At 33.4% G+C, this 17,384-nt stretch overlaps 1 protein-coding gene and 1 long non-coding RNA gene across 5 annotated transcripts in view; one reads left to right on the top strand and one right to left on the bottom strand.

The window, feature by feature from the left end:
• LOC135838384 (POU domain protein 2-like) overlaps positions 1-17,384 on the bottom strand; it is a 125,036-nt gene that overhangs the window by 42,404 nt on the left and 65,248 nt on the right. For all 3 annotated transcript variants that reach the window (XM_065353987.1, XM_065353989.1, XM_065353988.1), the window contains exon 2: positions 3,774-4,259. In XM_065353987.1, coding sequence (XP_065210059.1) covers positions 3,774-4,259 — 486 coding nt within the window. The remainder of the gene's footprint in view (positions 1-3,773; positions 4,260-17,384) is intronic.
• Positions 13,932-17,384, top strand: part of LOC135838392 (uncharacterized) — a 221,780-nt gene continuing 218,327 nt past the window's right edge. The window contains exons 1-3 of one of the 2 annotated variants that reach the window (XR_010557401.1): positions 13,932-14,242; positions 16,910-16,988; positions 17,201-17,287. This is a non-coding gene — a long non-coding RNA (uncharacterized LOC135838392). Of the gene's footprint in view, positions 14,243-16,909; positions 17,004-17,200; positions 17,288-17,384 lie in introns of both variants that reach the window. The other variant, XR_010557400.1, reaches the window with a different exon arrangement.

Raw genomic sequence — 17,384 nt, 5'->3', positions numbered from 1 at the left:
TTCTCAGCCTCAGCATTATTTTTAGCTCCTTTCATCTCCTTAATTTTGAAATACGAATGATAAATTTGAAAATTGTTTGCCTTTGCTTCGCTCGAGTGAATACAAGTTCCTCGAGTTCAGATTTAAAACCGAAAATTTTCAAATTACCAATTGGAACTTCTACTTATAGAGCAGTTTTAGCTTCTAATACATTTTAATATCTCTCTCTCTCTTTGATGATTTTTTAATTGCACAAATACGAATTTAAAGTCTATATGAACTAGATATTGATGCACATTGACGACCTCTTGATCATTTCACGTTCTGTTGATGGAAAATCTGTGCATTTTTCTTCGTTTAAAATTTGAATGTACAGAAAAGGGACGAGAAATCAACCTCTTGTTCCATCAAAAATATATCTTTAAGCTCTGAATCGCAAAATAACAGTGCTCCCAAAAAATATTCCGAAGTTTGAGCAATGATTTTTTTCATTGAACGCTCGAAAAAAGTTTTGATAGATTTTAGAGTTTCGTTCAAATTTTAAGGAGGACAAAGGTTGAAAAAAATTTTAATTTAATGTTTTTGAATGAATTGAATGTAATTAGAATAATGTTTTTTAGTTTTTTTAAATTTTTTATATGATTAATTTCTTTATTGGTTGAATTAAATCGTATTCCTTTTGATTTTTTAGAAAGTGAATCAGAATTAATTTCTGGGATAAATTTAGAATTTAGTTCTGAGAAAATTCTGGATTGACGTGTAAAGATATAAAAAATTATATCAGTTACGTAATTTTCAACTTGATTGATTGGGCTGAAACGAGGAGACTGTTGAGAAAAAGTAGTCTGAATTTCTCAACATTTCCCTACCGAATCATCATTTATGCTGAAAGACCAATAAACTGTGTTTTGTTTTATTAAAAATACTGTTTTTTAAAAACTGTTGAAAAACAAACTGTAAATTTTTTTGAGAATTGAGGATCTAAAAGAGCACTGAAGAGTCGCACAGTTGAGAGATCTTGGCAATAAAAAAACAGTGTGCCACAAAATGATGCCTCCAAAATATACACTTTTGGGAATTTTCATCATTTCTTGCATTTTTTGAGGAGAGGGGAAGGCATGAAAATAAATTGAAACCTTCGATAAAAAAAAGTATAGGTGTCGAATTATATTTTGAAAATACCTACCAATTCTGATTCTGAAAATTGTGACCCAAAAATGGAAACTAGACTCTCTGAAAAAGATCAGATTTTGACACCCATATCACATTTTTTAAAATTTAGAGCTTCTCCTTCTTCTTTGAGAGGCTTTGGTTTGGTTTTGAAGTCAAATTGTCATCAGAAAGAGAATCAGCGACTCTGAAGACTCAGATTTTGACACCCAACTGTATTTTTCAAAATTTTAAGCTTCAAACTCTCTCTTCTGAAGGGCTCTCAGTTTTGATTTTGGAGTTGAAAATGTTCTAATAATCGGAATCAGTGACGTTGGAAAAACTTATGATTCGATATAGTCATCGCTTTTTTTGATGGTTTGGTTTTTTTTTCATTCCTCGTTCCTTCTCCTTTTCAGATTAATTTTTCGAAAATATTCAAAAAATAAAAATAAAAATTGAAAAATACCTACTCAAAAAAATTTTTTACAAAATAAAAAATACCTAAAACATGATGAAAGACTTGAAAGGTACATCTGTGCCTCACATTTTTCCCGCAGTTTTGGGATTTTTAGCAATAGTTTGAACAGTTTCCTTTCCAGTTTTCAATTTTTTGAATTTTGATATTATGTATTTTGACTACGATTGAAGCTCAGAATCATCAAATTTATCATAATCAAAATGCAACTTTATTTAAAACTTTTTCTTTAAATTTTATCAAAATTGAGATCTGTTCAAATGTCAGTTTAAAAGTTGGTCTGTTGAAAAAAAAAATTAAAAAAAAAATAAATTAAAAATAAGGCGAGTTTAGAACTGTTTATTCGAACGTTGTCTGGGGAAATATTTCAATTTTCTAAAACTTTAACAATGTACCCTAATTCTTCATCGTTTTTTATTTATATTTTTTTTAATAGAAAATTCAATGTTGAAAAAAATAACGAGAGAGAGAAATTGCAACGAGAGCTCAGATCCAAAAAATTGGTTAGTATTCAAAATCAGGGCCCTCGAATTAGTAGAAATCGACATGTCACTTCCTAATTTCATCATTTTTCAATTTTTCTCGAGATGGTGGGGGGGGGGGGGGTAAAAAAGGCACCAATCTACCGTGTTCAAAGAATAAAAATAAATAAAATAAATGAACATTCGGACACATGCACCTTTGAAAGCTTAAAAAACGACTTGTCACGAGTCATTTCCTTTTTTTTTTGTTTTGTTTTTTTGTATTTCGACTAGGTATATTTAAGAGCTCTTTGGAGGGAAGAGGGGGAGGGTGGGGGTATAAAAGGGTCAAATACAGAAAAAATATACTTAAAAAAATTCGAATGAAAATTCCATCTAGAAGTATTTAGATCTCATTATTACGTACTTATAAGTAATTAGTTCTCTAAATACATTTTTACGAGCTTTCCGCTTGAAAATTTGTTTGAAGCTTTTGAAATTTCATTTATCGATTTCGAATCTCTTATTTAGTCTCTTTTTCACACCACAAACAGATTTGCTCAAGCACAACTGGTTTCGAGGTATGAGCCTTTGAAAGTTAAATGGTTTCTTAATAAATCGCAAATGTTTGAAAATTACGAGAGCTCCCCTTTTCCCCTCCTGCTCATAAATCTGAAGGTTCAGGAGTAGGGAAATAATAGTGATATCTTACTAGACTATTGAAGGGAATTATTTCAAAAAAATTGAATGATCTTTTTTGATTTGAGCCCATTTTACTGCCTTTTTTCTGTTTTTTTTTTTTTACGTATTAAAATACCTATTACTTTATTTTTTTCAAAAAATTGAAAGAGGAAAAAAATACTTCAAAAATTGAATAAATCACGGTTTTGTGTTGAAATTAAAATAAATGTAAAACACTGAGATCATTTTTTTTTTTAATTTTTTGATATGAAATAAATAGAAAAAATATCATTTTGAAATTTTAGAAATGATTTGAAAAATATTGAAAGAAATAAAGTGCTTTGACATTTTGACATAAGTAATGTAGGTATTTCGTTCAACCCCCCCCCCTCTCTTCACATTAGCCATGCTAAAATTATGAAAATGATCGTCAATGAGTTTGCTGGCCAATTCTATTAATTTTAACCATTCGAGTTCATTTTCCACCATTTTACTGCTTAATTTGTGTTTTTGAAGTAGAATCAAAGTTTGCTTCATATCCTAAAAACGCTTTAAAACGGTTTCCATTGATTTGAATGGTTGAAATTGGTTGAACTATCTCATATTCCATTTAGCTACCTAATCTTTTTTTTTAAAGGTAGGCTTCAAAAATTGAGATTTTTCTGTCGACTTTCTTGAAAAAAATAATCAGAGAATTTTTTTGGGAACTTGATTGATAATGCTTATCGTGATTTTGTGAATTTCTCAAATCTGCAGAAGGGGATTACAAAATTATATGATTATGATCCTTTTCATCACAAGAAGTGCATCTTATATCTATGAGAATTTTACATCCCCAAAATGATCAAAAAATGGCCCCAAAATTTAAATCGGTGTATGTTTTTTGAGGCTTTTATATATTTGATTTTTCAATAATTTCTGTTTTTTGTTTCAGATACTCGCAACAACAACAACAACAATTCGCGTAAATTTCTACTACTTAAAAAAGATACGTAGGTATCAAGATAAATAGCGTTGGTAATTACCTGGAAACCTTAGCCTAGCGTTGACTGCGGCGAGTCGTTCCTCGTCGATGGAATTATCGTCGAAATCGTCGATAGCGGTAAATTTATCTTCGGTTCGGGCCGACTTGATGATATTCTTCGCGCTGGTATTATTTTTACTATCTTGTACGTGATGATGAACGATACGTCTATCGTCCATTCTTCGTATACGAGCGAACGGAAATGGCGGCGACGAGGAAGGCTTATTAGCGGATTTTTCTTCCTCTTCTTCGATAATTTTCTCGTTCTTGAACGGGCTATCGGGGGTGGCGAGAAATCGACAGTTCAATTTACCGTCTATGGTCTGGACTGGTGTATTTCTGGTCGCGGCCGCAGCCTGTATAAGTCGTTGCAGTCTTTGATGATCCATTATCGCCTGCAGTTCGGTAGCCTGAAAAGCATTCTCTTTTGTCGCCTTGCGCCACGATAGTAAATCACCCTCGCGCCACACATCGGGGATTTTTTCATCTGAAACAGATAAATAGACAGAACGCATGTTAATTTTCGTCGTCCAGTTCTTGGAAAGGTATAGGACCGAAACACCGAAGTCCGAATCGTTTATATGCAAACCTACCACGTAACATGTTTCTAACACTACAAATCGTCAGACGTCCTACTACTAGATTCTTCACATTCGAAATCGGAATCTCTTTTGTCATATTTTTTCTATCCTAGTGCAAGTGTCAGTTATATAAGGTAGAAGAGAACGTAGTGTGTGAGAATCTTCGCACCGCACAGTAGACTAGTTTATTCAAATGTTCGATCAGAAGTAAAATCAACCATACCTTTGATCTTTCTCGTAACTGCGTTTTTTTCAATTCCGATAAAAAAATCCCAAGTAACGGTATTTTTTTGCTAACCTAGGTTTAGATTAACTCACCCCTCGTTTTAAAAATGTTTTTTAGCGTAAAAAAATACCTACACAATGGTGTTTTTTTTTGAAAAGTACCGTTTTGCAAAACTCACTTGTCTAGCTAATTTCATTATGTTAAACCGAAGGGAAGGTTTTTTACACCGGAACCAGTTTATCTGCGTTGCTCGAATCTTCGTGCTTTATCTTCTTTTCCTTGTGTTAGGAGCGAAGCGACCGCAGGGAGTAATAAATTATCGACTGTAGGTTTAATTTCCCACATGCAAATATATGCAACGCAGTATCAAAGGCCATTGGCATATACAGTTAGATCCTTACTCGAGGGAGGAATGACATTCGCTATCTGTAGCTTGGCAAGGGTCACCGTAGTACTTATATCGTCTCTATTGAACCTTGTAACTGTAAAATTTACCCCGTTTTGGAAACTCGAAGCGTTTAATTAAATTTCACTTTGGGTATTTGCCGCCAAAACGTACTCGCTGTACGGGCACAGCTGCGAGATACATAAAAAGGGTGAATAATGGCGACTTTTACGTTAATATTAGGCAGTTAAAACAGTATGCACGTTGATTCATCGTATATAATATACGAACCAGATGACTAAATGTTTGCAGATTCATTCATTGACATTGTAGCAGTTGACATGAGAGTGATCAACGAACAGTACGATTCGTATATTTGCTATTTAAATATTCCGTAGGGTTATAGTGTAGGCTTACTAGGTACTAGAATATAGCTTTTGTTTGCGTTAAATGTGGAAAAATTACTCTTATATGCTGGGATAGGTCTGGAGGTAGACGAAGTAAGACTCTTTGAAGAGCAGGTGAATTCCTAACCTTTGCCAATACTCTCGGATATGATGTTTTTAAACTAAAAATAGGGTTTTACCTGCGTGAATGCGAATATACCTACCTACCAGTATATAAGGTGGAAAAGAAAAGGTTTTCGATTTAATTTTACACCATATCTATACTATTATGGCTTTTAGTTGAGTATATTTTTTCACAAAAAGACAGAATTATCACGATGAGGGAATTATAAGTTGGAGTGTTTTTGTTACAGCTTCGAAATGACACTGATGAGGTTTAAATATTCATGTCGAAGTCGAAGTCATCCCTAGAGAAGATATTCAACGTTTATTCGAAGAATTCGTCGTTCGGTTTATACTTAAAGATGATGAAATGAATGAAAGGCACGCTGGTATTTGGATAATGGAAGTGTTGAATGAGAACGATATACTCGTAGGTTTCTATTTTAATTTTACTTTTGTTATTAGATATTTATACTGTAACTTTCCATCGATCATCGATGGATATCTTGTTTTAGCGGATACTTTGCAGTGTTATTATTAATTGACCGTAGAAGGAAGCTAAGTATTATTTATTCGATTAAGGACTTCGGAAATATGTATTTCCTAATAATTACTCGATTGGGTTGCGAAATTCTCCGTTTTTAGTCGTAATTATTTGTTTTGCAGTTGAGTTGAATTAAAAATGTGCAAATAACTAAAAAAAAAAAATGGAATATTTGTGGAGGGGGGGGGGGTGTTTGGAACTATGTCATTAGTTGCCTTCGATTCGAATAATGATTTTGAAAGTTGAGAATCAAGGATGAAAAGCTAGCCAAAAGCTTTAAGCCGAAAGTTGGAAGCCGGACAGATTTTTGCACTAAGTCAAAAGCTAAAAGTTTGCAAGTTTCATTTTTTTTTTTGACTTTTTCGAAGGCTTTTTTGCAGAATTGAATTCTCTAAATTCAGAAGAAACAAAAAAATGAAAAAAATTCCATTCAATTTTATTTTAATACGATTTAATGAAATGAAAAAAAATTAATTCTAGCGAAGAATGTTCTCCACTATCACTAATTATGAAATCAATTAATGTACCTAACCTACCTGATCTAATTTTTAACGTCCTTTTTTTGTAAAGTCAAAAGCTTAAAGCCAAAAGTTTAAAGCTAAAAGCTTAATTAAACATAGCTGAAAGCTGTTGAATTGAAAATATAAGGGAAAGCCATTGGAAGCCGAAAATTTGACTAAAGCAAGCCGTAAAAATCGAGATAGCCGAAAGCTAAAACCAAAAAGTGTTAATTTTGAAATTTCAAGCTATAAAAGTCAAAAGCTGAAGTTTCATTTTAAGGCTTTTCATCTCTGTTGAGAATTTTATGACTTTTTTTCGTATGTTTCAAAATTTTTGTTATGAAGCGATTAATTTGCTCTTTTTATTTTAAAATAAATTGCAATTTTAATTTTTAATCACATGATTTTAAATTTATGGAAAACAATGATACGAAAATATTGACAAGTTTGTCGTTTACAATATCAAAAAAGTTTGTACCTATCGTGCAAAATGGTGCTAATTTTCAAGCAATTATGAATCGTTGATTCTTTTTCTAAAAGAATCATATGCTAAAAAAAATGAATCACGATTTGTTCAATTTTGAGTTTTTTTTCATTTCTTTGCGATTTGATTCTTCTCAAAATTTGCAATTCATTTTTATCGGGCTCGTACTCGGTTACTTTTTGAGTCAGCAGGTTTTCTAAAATTAATTTCTGATTATTTTTTTAACATTTTGGTAACTAGAATTTCTTTCTTTTTTTAAAAATCAAAAATTCAATTTTTCCAAATCCTGGCCTTACTTTTCTTTATAAAAAAATATATTTAGGTATTAATACAAATATCAACAAGTTAATAATAATTTACGAAAGTACCTATTCACTTTTTTATTCTTTTTCAACTGGTTATACACTTCCTTTTCAGCGTCATAGTTACAAATCCCTACCTTTGGCTGGAATTATATCAAAATCACGTTTTCTGCCAAAAGCAGCAAAAAGTCTCGGTTTTTGTCAAAATGACCAAAAAAAAAAGGATGTTTCTTGCCAAAAATTTCTAAAAATCGTCTCTTCTTTGCAAAAAAATTCCAACGTCTTACTTTTTTTTCAAAAATGACTCAAAAGTTTCAATTTTTTTGTCAAAAATAATTGTCAAAAAGTCTTGATTTTGTACCATAATTTATTGTCGACGTGTTAATGTTGCCAACATTTTTTCAAAATCATTCTTTTCAACAAAAAGTTGTAAAAATGTCCCATCTTTTTGACAAAAATTGCAAAAAATAGAAGTATCATTTTTTTTTTTGGTATAGATCTCGGTTTGTGTCAAAACTCAAAATTGACAAAAATTCTCGTTCTTTTTCTCGAATTTCTGGAAAATCTACGTAGTTTTTTTACCCAAACATATCTAAAAAATTGCCAAAATGTTCACTGTCTTTTTTGCCAAAAATCAATTGTTTTTTTGCCAGTTGTGGTTTGTTGCCAACAAGTTGTGAAATAGTCTCACTTTTCTGATAAAAATTAGGAAAAAGTGCAATTCTAATTTTAATTGCCAAATTTTTTTTTTTTACTTTTCAAAAATAAAATATGTTCTAGATTTTTTTTGGTGATTTATTTTTTCAGTATTAGAATGTTTTGCTCACGTCTTGTAACCTTTTTGGTTCCTTTTTTGAACTTTGTTTGGTAACTAAACGTACTTTTTTTTGGAAAATTGAGTTGGAGCCTGGAAGTGAAATGACGTAGGTATTTAGAATTTTCTGCTATTATTCCCTATATTTTTCCCTTTCCCTGCATCTGTCTTGATGATGATGGAACCCACGTTAGAGGATCTAGAAGGGAATTTTTTTCGCAGGACCCTCCTTAGTTTTTCTAAAATGAAAATTGAACGTTTTTATGACAATAAATTAATGAACCATTATACAGTTTTTTGAATCAATTTCAGTAGAAAACTGAGCATTTTACTTACAAAAAAAAAAATGTATAGTGAATAAAAATTGTTGAGCTTGAAATTTCTCGCTTGTGGAGCAACATTGATTTTTTCAAGGAGGCTTTATACTCGTATTTAAAATATTTTGGGAAAAAGTTGGAAAATTCAACTTTATTTGGACTGCTTCCCCCTCCCTTTCTCACTGCCCTTCGATGTAGGTACCTATGTTTATTATGATTCATTTTTTCGTTAATTTGATTAGTAATCTGCTGAAAAAATAATAATAATCACCCATTTTTATGAATAATTGTTCGATCTCATCAATTTTGATTTTCGATTTTAAATTATATCTAATATGTGATTTAAAAATTACGAGCTCTTTTTTCAGTATTTCTTATGATCAATTTTTGACCAATCAATTTTAAATTGGCTGAAATTGATTGATTTCAATTATTAAAATAGAATCAAGTCGATTTAATTTAAATATGGATAAACTTGATAAACCGTGTACGTCAAAATGACAGGAATGCAAAAATAATTCTATGCTGTCGAAGTGTCGAATGTTCAGGACCCCACTAATCAAAAAGCCACGAAGCTCAAGTACATATTCAGGAGAATTTGAGAACTCTTCCTGAACTTCTTAACATCATCAAAGAGAGTCACTAATGGACCAAAATCAGTGCCAGAGCTCTTAAAAGAAGGATCTAAAGAGATGGTTCAAATGCTCAACAACCCATTTATCCAATTCGCAACTTGCAAATTTACAACATCTCTTATGCATCGTCAAAATTCGTCACAAGCTGGTCAACGAAGCAGAAAAATTCCCAAGTCATCAATTTACAACAAAAATCCATCAATTTCGAGTAACGAATTCTACTTCATCCCAACTTCATGCAGAAAATTACCATTCAAAAAAAAAATGCCACTTTATCCCAGCAATAAAATATCAAAAGGTGTATCTGTCTTCATATATATAGAACCTTCCTCCCCCTCCTATCATCCCTTCCGTCGTATTTTCACGCTCCGCATCCCTCTTGTCATTTTAAATAATTAACCAGATAGTTTCACTTCACTCTCGTATGTATCCAAATATATATATGAAAAAAAACCTACATAATTGAATTTTTAGAATGAAAAGAACGCCATATGCGATGGAGTATACATAATAATATGAACTTGCCGAACGAGGATGAACGATGAAATAGCGCATTGCACACACTAACGATATACTAGATGAAGGATGATGAACGTGAGCAGTAGGAAATTTTTCAACCCAGTAGACGATTTGGATAAAATAGTAAGATAGCAGCATACATGTACCAACGACGCAGAGAGCGTAGAAAGAGAAGAAAAGCTTTCGAGTAAACAAACATCAGTCGCGAGTGCACAAAAGGTCTATCCGCATAAAAAAACGCTGCTTAGCGTATTCCATTGTAGTACGAATATATATTCGGCTAAAAATAAATACAAATGGCGAAGAAAATAAATAGAAGAATTTGACGATACGGTTTATATTCTAATAAAGCTTATACCTACTCGTAGTGTAACTGAATTATAATACATTGATATATTCGTATATTTATGTTTCGTAGGCTTCAAAGAGCAGCAGAGAGCTGAGAGGGCGAGCTATGATACCTACAAAAATGCTGAAATATTCCAGAATCTATACGCAATGTACAAATATAAGAGAATGAAGACGAAAAAAATATATATCTAGGAATAAGAAACCGCAAAGAGAGAATTAGAGGCGATAAAAAACCCATCGAAGATGAGCAGAGCACCGGTGGCCTCACGTCAAAAAGTACCGCAACAGGCGAACAAACCTTTGGATGAGTTGGACATTAGCACGCGACCAGAAGGACGATTGGAATTGCACCGCTAGCGTCGCCAGCCATTGCTGCAGTCGCGAACATGCGCCAATTTTCATTTTATCAGATGGGCGTCCTTTTGTTGAATAGGTCATGTATCATTACGTATTGTAAACGAACAGGGAAGTGGTTGTGCGATGTTTGACAACTAGCACGTGAAGACCGTTATAGGCGCATATTATATACATAGTATAGCTCCATCGCACGAAGATGAAGAAGAAGAGAGACAGGAGTAAAAAAAAAACATCGCCAATCCCGAATCAGGTACCAGAGAATATATATAGGAGCTGGTAAACCATTCGTATATGAAATTTCCAAACACGATCATCGGTAAATGGGATAACGAACGGGGTAAGTAATAATACATAATCATAATAATCATAATAAATTCGATTCGTGTTTCGAATAGATGCCGGCGAACAATAAGTGCAAAAAAAAGAGTAACAAATGGCGCGAACACATTATCCAGTTTTAACATAATGGATCGCGAGCCCGAGCCCTGTTTGTTAAATAGAAACGCGACGCGAGCTGGAGCACACACCGGAGAGTACGTAGAGAGGAGAGGAAAAAAAACAGCAACACAGCAACAGCCTATAAGCAAGAAAAAGGAAAAGCGTATTGTTGAATAAATCGTTGCAGAGATGAAATCCGTCCGCTGGAATGAAATATATATAACAAAAGAAAATGCTAATGTCGTATCGAATTCTAACAATGAACGCAAAAAAAAGGGTACGAAAAATGAACCCTTCGTCGCGTATGCCTGTGGCTAAAAACGTGCCAAATTTAAAAAGCAGGTTTCCTTTGTATTGCCCATAAGTGATCGACGAATAAAATACGCCGAGTAGTTTTTATCGCGCGACTACAGAGTTTATTTGCAAGACCTACAGTCCAATGTCAGTCCTTTACCTTATAGCTGCTACTTAAGCAGCGCATAGAGAGAGAGAAAGAAAAACCATGTATACATAAATGTCGTGCGGCGAAGGAAAAAAAACGCAGCCACCTGCTTTCGCCTTTCTTCGTCTTGAAAAAACGTCGTTAAATAACTACTCACCCTTCTTGAAACCTTTTCCTTAATCTTTCAACGTGTCTAGAGGTAGTACCCACCTTTTTTTATGCGAAATTAAATTCTATAATATAAATCGAGCCGCGAATAAATTACCTGAAAAGGCGTTCATTTTTTATCCGCGACGCCTTAGTATAGGTTCGTCGAGACCTACAAAAAAAACTTGTAATATAAAACCCATATCATAAATACGTTACGTATTAACCAATCGTAGGCATTACATCTATCCGCGTTTCTAATTTCAATAACAAAATACTCGCAGCTATTTGAATAAAATGGCGGTTACACGATGCGCCGAAAGCGAAAGGGTTAACAAGCTAAGAACCCTTTTTTTAACCATTAATTGCAACGCGTCAATTCCTCTTTCTATTGGTTGTTCCGCCTAATCGTATGCACGAATGGTATGATGATTATTCAACACCAATATGTCGGATTGTACTATAGTTAAAATAATCCATAAGCTGTAAGATTTAGCTACCTATACATACAGGAATTCACGTTAACTCAATTATTTCGCTGTTTTCAGATATTCGATTACGAAAATATGGATTTTTTCGAGTACATTCTACATTGTATTGTGATCTTTGACCCGAGAGCTTCGAGAAGAGAAAAAAAAATCCTCGAAAGCGGGAAATAATTGATTTACTATACAGACGAACGAAGGGTAGGTAAGTATAGAACGAGTGGTGCTTTTTTTCGCAGTTTTGCGGAAATAATAGGCTATTGTTGTGCCTTTAGAATTATGTGATATTTCCCCAAAATATCGATATCGCCTCAAAAGGTGTATAAACTTGTTTGGTGTCGACCCAATTCGACGATTATACCATCATTGTGTCCGAATGTGTAACTGTAGGTATGCGGAAACACTGATACCTAAAGTCCATTCAGAAGTAAAGGAGGTTAACCCTTTTGTGAGAATTTTTTTTTTTGAAAAATCAACCCAAGGATGTCTAACGTTGGTAGGTGGCTTTCTATTGTTCGCCAACAACAACACGATGAACTCCCACGAAAACAGTTACAAAAATGTTTGGAAAACAATCAATGCAATTCTTTAACCCTTCATCGTTCACCTATATTTTTGAAATACCTACCTTCCACGTATCTTATACATTGTGTTTACTAATCAATCGATGATTTACCGACTCGACTCATAGATAACGACAACGTAAATTAGTATAATAAAACCATTGGAAAATAAGTTGCTACAATTTTTCTGCAATATGCGTTCTAAAATGAACATGTATCCGTCGTAAAAATTCAATTATCATAATGCTATCGTCGAAGAACAACTGTCGTAAACTTTATATAAATGCGCATGATATCGAAATGATAGACTAACACGAGCGACGATGAACGTATATTTGGATGAGCAATTTATCCAATATATCCAACATCGACCAACAGCTGCTATTCGCGATCCGACTAATTTCGTTTATTTAAAACTCGTATATTTTGTTTGACGTTCCAATTAAATTAAGATAACTGATAAATTAGAGTAGGTAGATATATAAAATAATACAACTATCCGAATGAATGTTTACCAAATTGGTCGCTAATATCATCACATAGTCATCTCACTAGCAATCCGGTCACCGATAGATACCTAGCTCTATACACACGTTATAGGTATTGTAATTTAAATTCCCACAGCTGCTTCGATGAAGCTATACATATAGGTAGGTGTAGTAGGCACACCATACACCGGTGACCGGAGGAGTAGAGAACTACGTGATGGAAGGTTTGCAGTTTTTTTCCCTTCTTTATCAAATAATCACAAGTTCGTGATAATTACCCAACTAAACTCGATTATAGCTTTTAATACTTCATTATTTTGCACTAAATTATTATCTGTTGAGTTGAAAGTAAGACAATAAGCAGATGGTTTACAAAATTGAATTTTTTTTACCGTTTTAAATAAGGAATTGTTGTGTACGATTATGAATCGTCATTTTTATACGTAGAATTTGTATCTAGGTAATTAATTTATGCGTAGGAATCTTGGTTAATGTGTAATGATCGATATTTTTTCAGAATAACTGACGTGGTTTCAATCGATGACGTTGTTCATTGTAAGAAGACAGCTACCTATTAACATGATGAAACGTGAAGCCTGAAATAATCATTCGATGAAACTGAAAAATACAATGTAAGAATCTTAATAACCAATAGGTACTAGATTTGTTTGAAGGATAGCTAATGCGAAAGTATCTTTTTCAAGAATGTTTTTTAATCAAAAGCTTCGTCAATGATCGCAACTTTTTTCGTAATGAAATTCTGTAAAAAAGTTACGGTCATAAAATGGGGCTAAAGTTTCAAATTTTCTGAAAATTCCATCTTGAAGGAACGAATTTTATTGATTAAGTGATTAGGTCACGGAAATTCTCATTTGTGAGAATGTTGAACATTATTAATCGTTAAAATGAAACCGAGTTTATAAAATTTTTATTTATTCAAATTTTGAAAACTGGTTTCATAAACTTTTTTTTTGAAAACTTGGAAATGGGAACCCTGTAAATTTTTTTAAAGCAGTTTGATTGGTCGAAATCTTGATTACGTCACAGATGTTTGTTTATTTATTTATCCACCTCCACTTTCCGCCACCGCCATGTTGAGCTTTTAGTTCGTGATAATTTTGCTTTTCACCGGTGTTTTTTGTAATTAATTCGAGTTTTATGCGTTTTATTTCGTTATTTTATAGGAAAGTGTTTCAAAATAAGAACTTGAGAAGATGAGATGTGATCGCGTGCTTAGTTCTCAATATCGAGTGACAATTCAAACCCCTTCGAACGTATCAAGTCTTCATCTGTAATCCAGACAGAAAACCACCACCAAAGCTGCGATATGGTTTCACGAAAGCTCTATATTCATCATCATCTTCATTCTACAAGTAACTAAAGGTATTAAGAATAATCTAGTGTATAAATTTTTAATTCGTTTGTTTAAATGAAGGAAACCGTTGAGAAGTTACAACACCATCTCAATCATCGGCGATACAAAAGCTAGTACAAGTGAATCTTGATTCTCGAACACGGTTTATAATTCGTTTAGGGTACTATTCGAGTTAAAAGTTCGAGTACTCGAAGTGCCATGTCAATACGGTGCAGTAAAAAATGGCTGCCAAGAAAACTCAATTCGACGATAGCGAATCTGAACGTTACTTAGTCGTTACTTTAACGTCTGTTCGATAAAAAAACCAAGCCCTTCGCGAATCACAAAATAAGAGATTATTTCTTTATACCTAAATCACTGGATCTATTGGTTAACGAATCAAACTCGAGGAAAAAACACTCGTCATCGAATGATTATTTGTAACTCTTTTCATATTGAAAAAACTCGTCAACTTTTGACAGCTTGCGGCGTTATATCGATGAATACAAATTTGAATAACGATCTTTATAAACAAAATTATCACCCCAGTGTCAGTAAAAAAATATCCAAATGAAACTGATCCCTGTGCATATCGTACGTAGAGGGAAACTTATCCACTAAACAGTGAAAAAAAAAAAACACCGCAGCTGTTTTAACGACGATATACCTAAATCAGTGAAAAAAAATTTGTATGTAATATTTATGCGAATAATTTGCACATTCCGTGAGAACCGCGTTAAAAAACATTTCTCGTAAGTTTTTTTTCTAATCCATGGGAAACTCTTCGGCCTTTCGTTCGATTAATATTGCACAAATAAAATAAAAAAATCAAGTAAAAAGATTTGGGGTAAAAATTGCATCACTTAACCTAGCTCTTTATGCATCCACGTTTTTAAAAAACACCCCAATAAAGGTGAAGGTTTTACCGGAGAAACATACGGAAAAAAAACTAAAAGGTAAAAAAAAAAAAACTTGAAAAGATCTTTTTTTACGTAGAAAACCAGATTTTTAACCCTTAATTGTTAGCGAATAATTCGGATTTCAGGTTCGTAGAAAAATATGTCGAGGGGAACATTCTTCGCAACAGGATGCTTGTGTTTTTTTCTTTCTTTTTTCTCCCTTTTTTTCATAAAAACGATTAGGTGGCAATCGATCTATTCTCATAGGTTTACACGTAGCCCGTAGTGTACCTACTATTTGCCCTAAAAGTAAAAAAACAGAATAAAAAGCAGGTTATAATGTTCGCCTTTCACCGTTATAATGCTTTAACGGGTTCTTTAGGATATTTTTTTTCCTTTTTTTTTTTTGTTATTCGCCATTTATACCGATTATGGGGACGTTTTTTTTGTACGGATGTTGTAAATTCGCCAAGATTTGAATTCCGACGTTTAATTTCTTATAGGTAGAAAACGATCGTCGTGTGAAAAATATCCCAAAATGATGACGAATACATTGTTGTAAATCTTGTAACATGTGTAGTGAGGTATGCGATGGTTATTATAAACAGAGGGCGGTTTTATATAGTTTATGGTACTACAGATAGATGAAATCGAGTATTATGTAAGAAGATTCAGTGATCTATCGTGTATCCAGTTCCAGTTCACCGGCACAAGGTGCAATGTGTCTTTCGGTCATTATACGATGGCGGCATCGGCGCAACGTGTTGGCTTTTTATGAAAGCTTTCGCAATTATTTTCACGCGAACGTGAATGGACGAAGACTGGGGCATTGGCGGCGACGACGACATCGACACTCGAAAAAGCATTAACATCGCATTTAACGCGAAGAATCATGTTACATTACGTAGTCCTACTTATCGTTTAATTAGACGCGAATTCAAAATGGCCGACCATCTTCCATATTCAGTGATACTAGATGCCCGCACATTTGTATTTCATTTATGTGTGATTCTGTTTCCATAAAACGATTACATATTATTTAAAAATTAACGCGAATGGATACGAGAAGTGCTGCGGCCGAGTACGGAATAAATAACTTGGAAATTGAAGTTGAAAATGGCAACGGTTGGATGTGTATACTTATGCGTTTGCATTTCAGAATAAGTATATCTAAGTGTACGTCTGTTAGTACGTACGTATCTTATACTATATATTCTATATGTATCAACTCAGCTAACCAGTTTTCCATAGAAAGCCGACACTGCCTGCTATTAGTTAATGTAACAGATGATGATTACTTATGAGGTTTCGCAAGAAACATACACAAATACCGAAAGAATCTCTGTCTTGTACTAATTACCAACCTCTCGATGCGCCGCTGAGCCGAGCCGAGTTTTGCAAAATCCCCAGCATTCGCCAAGTATTTTATATTTTTTTTACATTAAATTCCTAATGAATGGTATTGTATTTCCTCCATTGTTCGTTTAAAACTTATCATTTGCTTGTGCATTATACGATGAAACGTACGTACATATGTGTACCTATTCTTGATAATTATATCAGTGGAAATTTTTCGCAGCCAGGATTCGGTTTCTTTCGAATTTACACTATTTAAGAACCTACCTTCCTACCTATGCGAGAATATAACCACTCGTATAGATTAAATATTAACTAATTCGCTAAATTATAGTCTTTTTTTTTACATATATACGTACGTACGTTATTATGTAGATTTTATCCCCCTATGTGGATACTCATCATCCTGTATTATAGTATACTTTGTTCCATTGTTTGCAGATGCAATCCCAGTGTACTGTATACGAAGCTCATACTTGGCTTTTATGATAGATGTATCGATCGTTATAACGAAAACAGTGTACGTATCAATGAGGTTCGTATATTTTGATTTGGTTTTTTACAGCTCCCCAGCATCTATCTATATGAGTAAAACCCCTAAATGAATTAGGGTCTCTCTTTCTGAAGCAAATTACCAACAGAGTGACGTCATTGTGATGGTTTTTTTGGCGAAGAGTAAATATGTATATTCGATGGCCTAATTTGAATGATTTTCGTTTTTTTTCTTTTCAGGTGGTGACTGGTGGCCATGAAAATATGAATTCGTTTTTTTTTCTACCGGGTGTGGTGCTGCCTTCGAATTTGTATGTTTGTTGAAAGGTAATAAAATCTCACGACCTAGGATACATTATCGAAACGATAGGTAATTTATCATTTTATGATAGATCAATGAACGGATCAAGTTCATTGGGTGTTA

The sequence above is a fragment of the Planococcus citri genome, chromosome 3 (assembly GCF_950023065.1).
Source record: "Planococcus citri chromosome 3, ihPlaCitr1.1, whole genome shotgun sequence".
NCBI classification, from domain to species: Eukaryota; Metazoa; Arthropoda; class Insecta; order Hemiptera; family Pseudococcidae; genus Planococcus; species Planococcus citri.
Note: the sequence above shows the minus strand (reverse complement) of the source record. Positions and strands in the feature narration are given on the sequence as shown.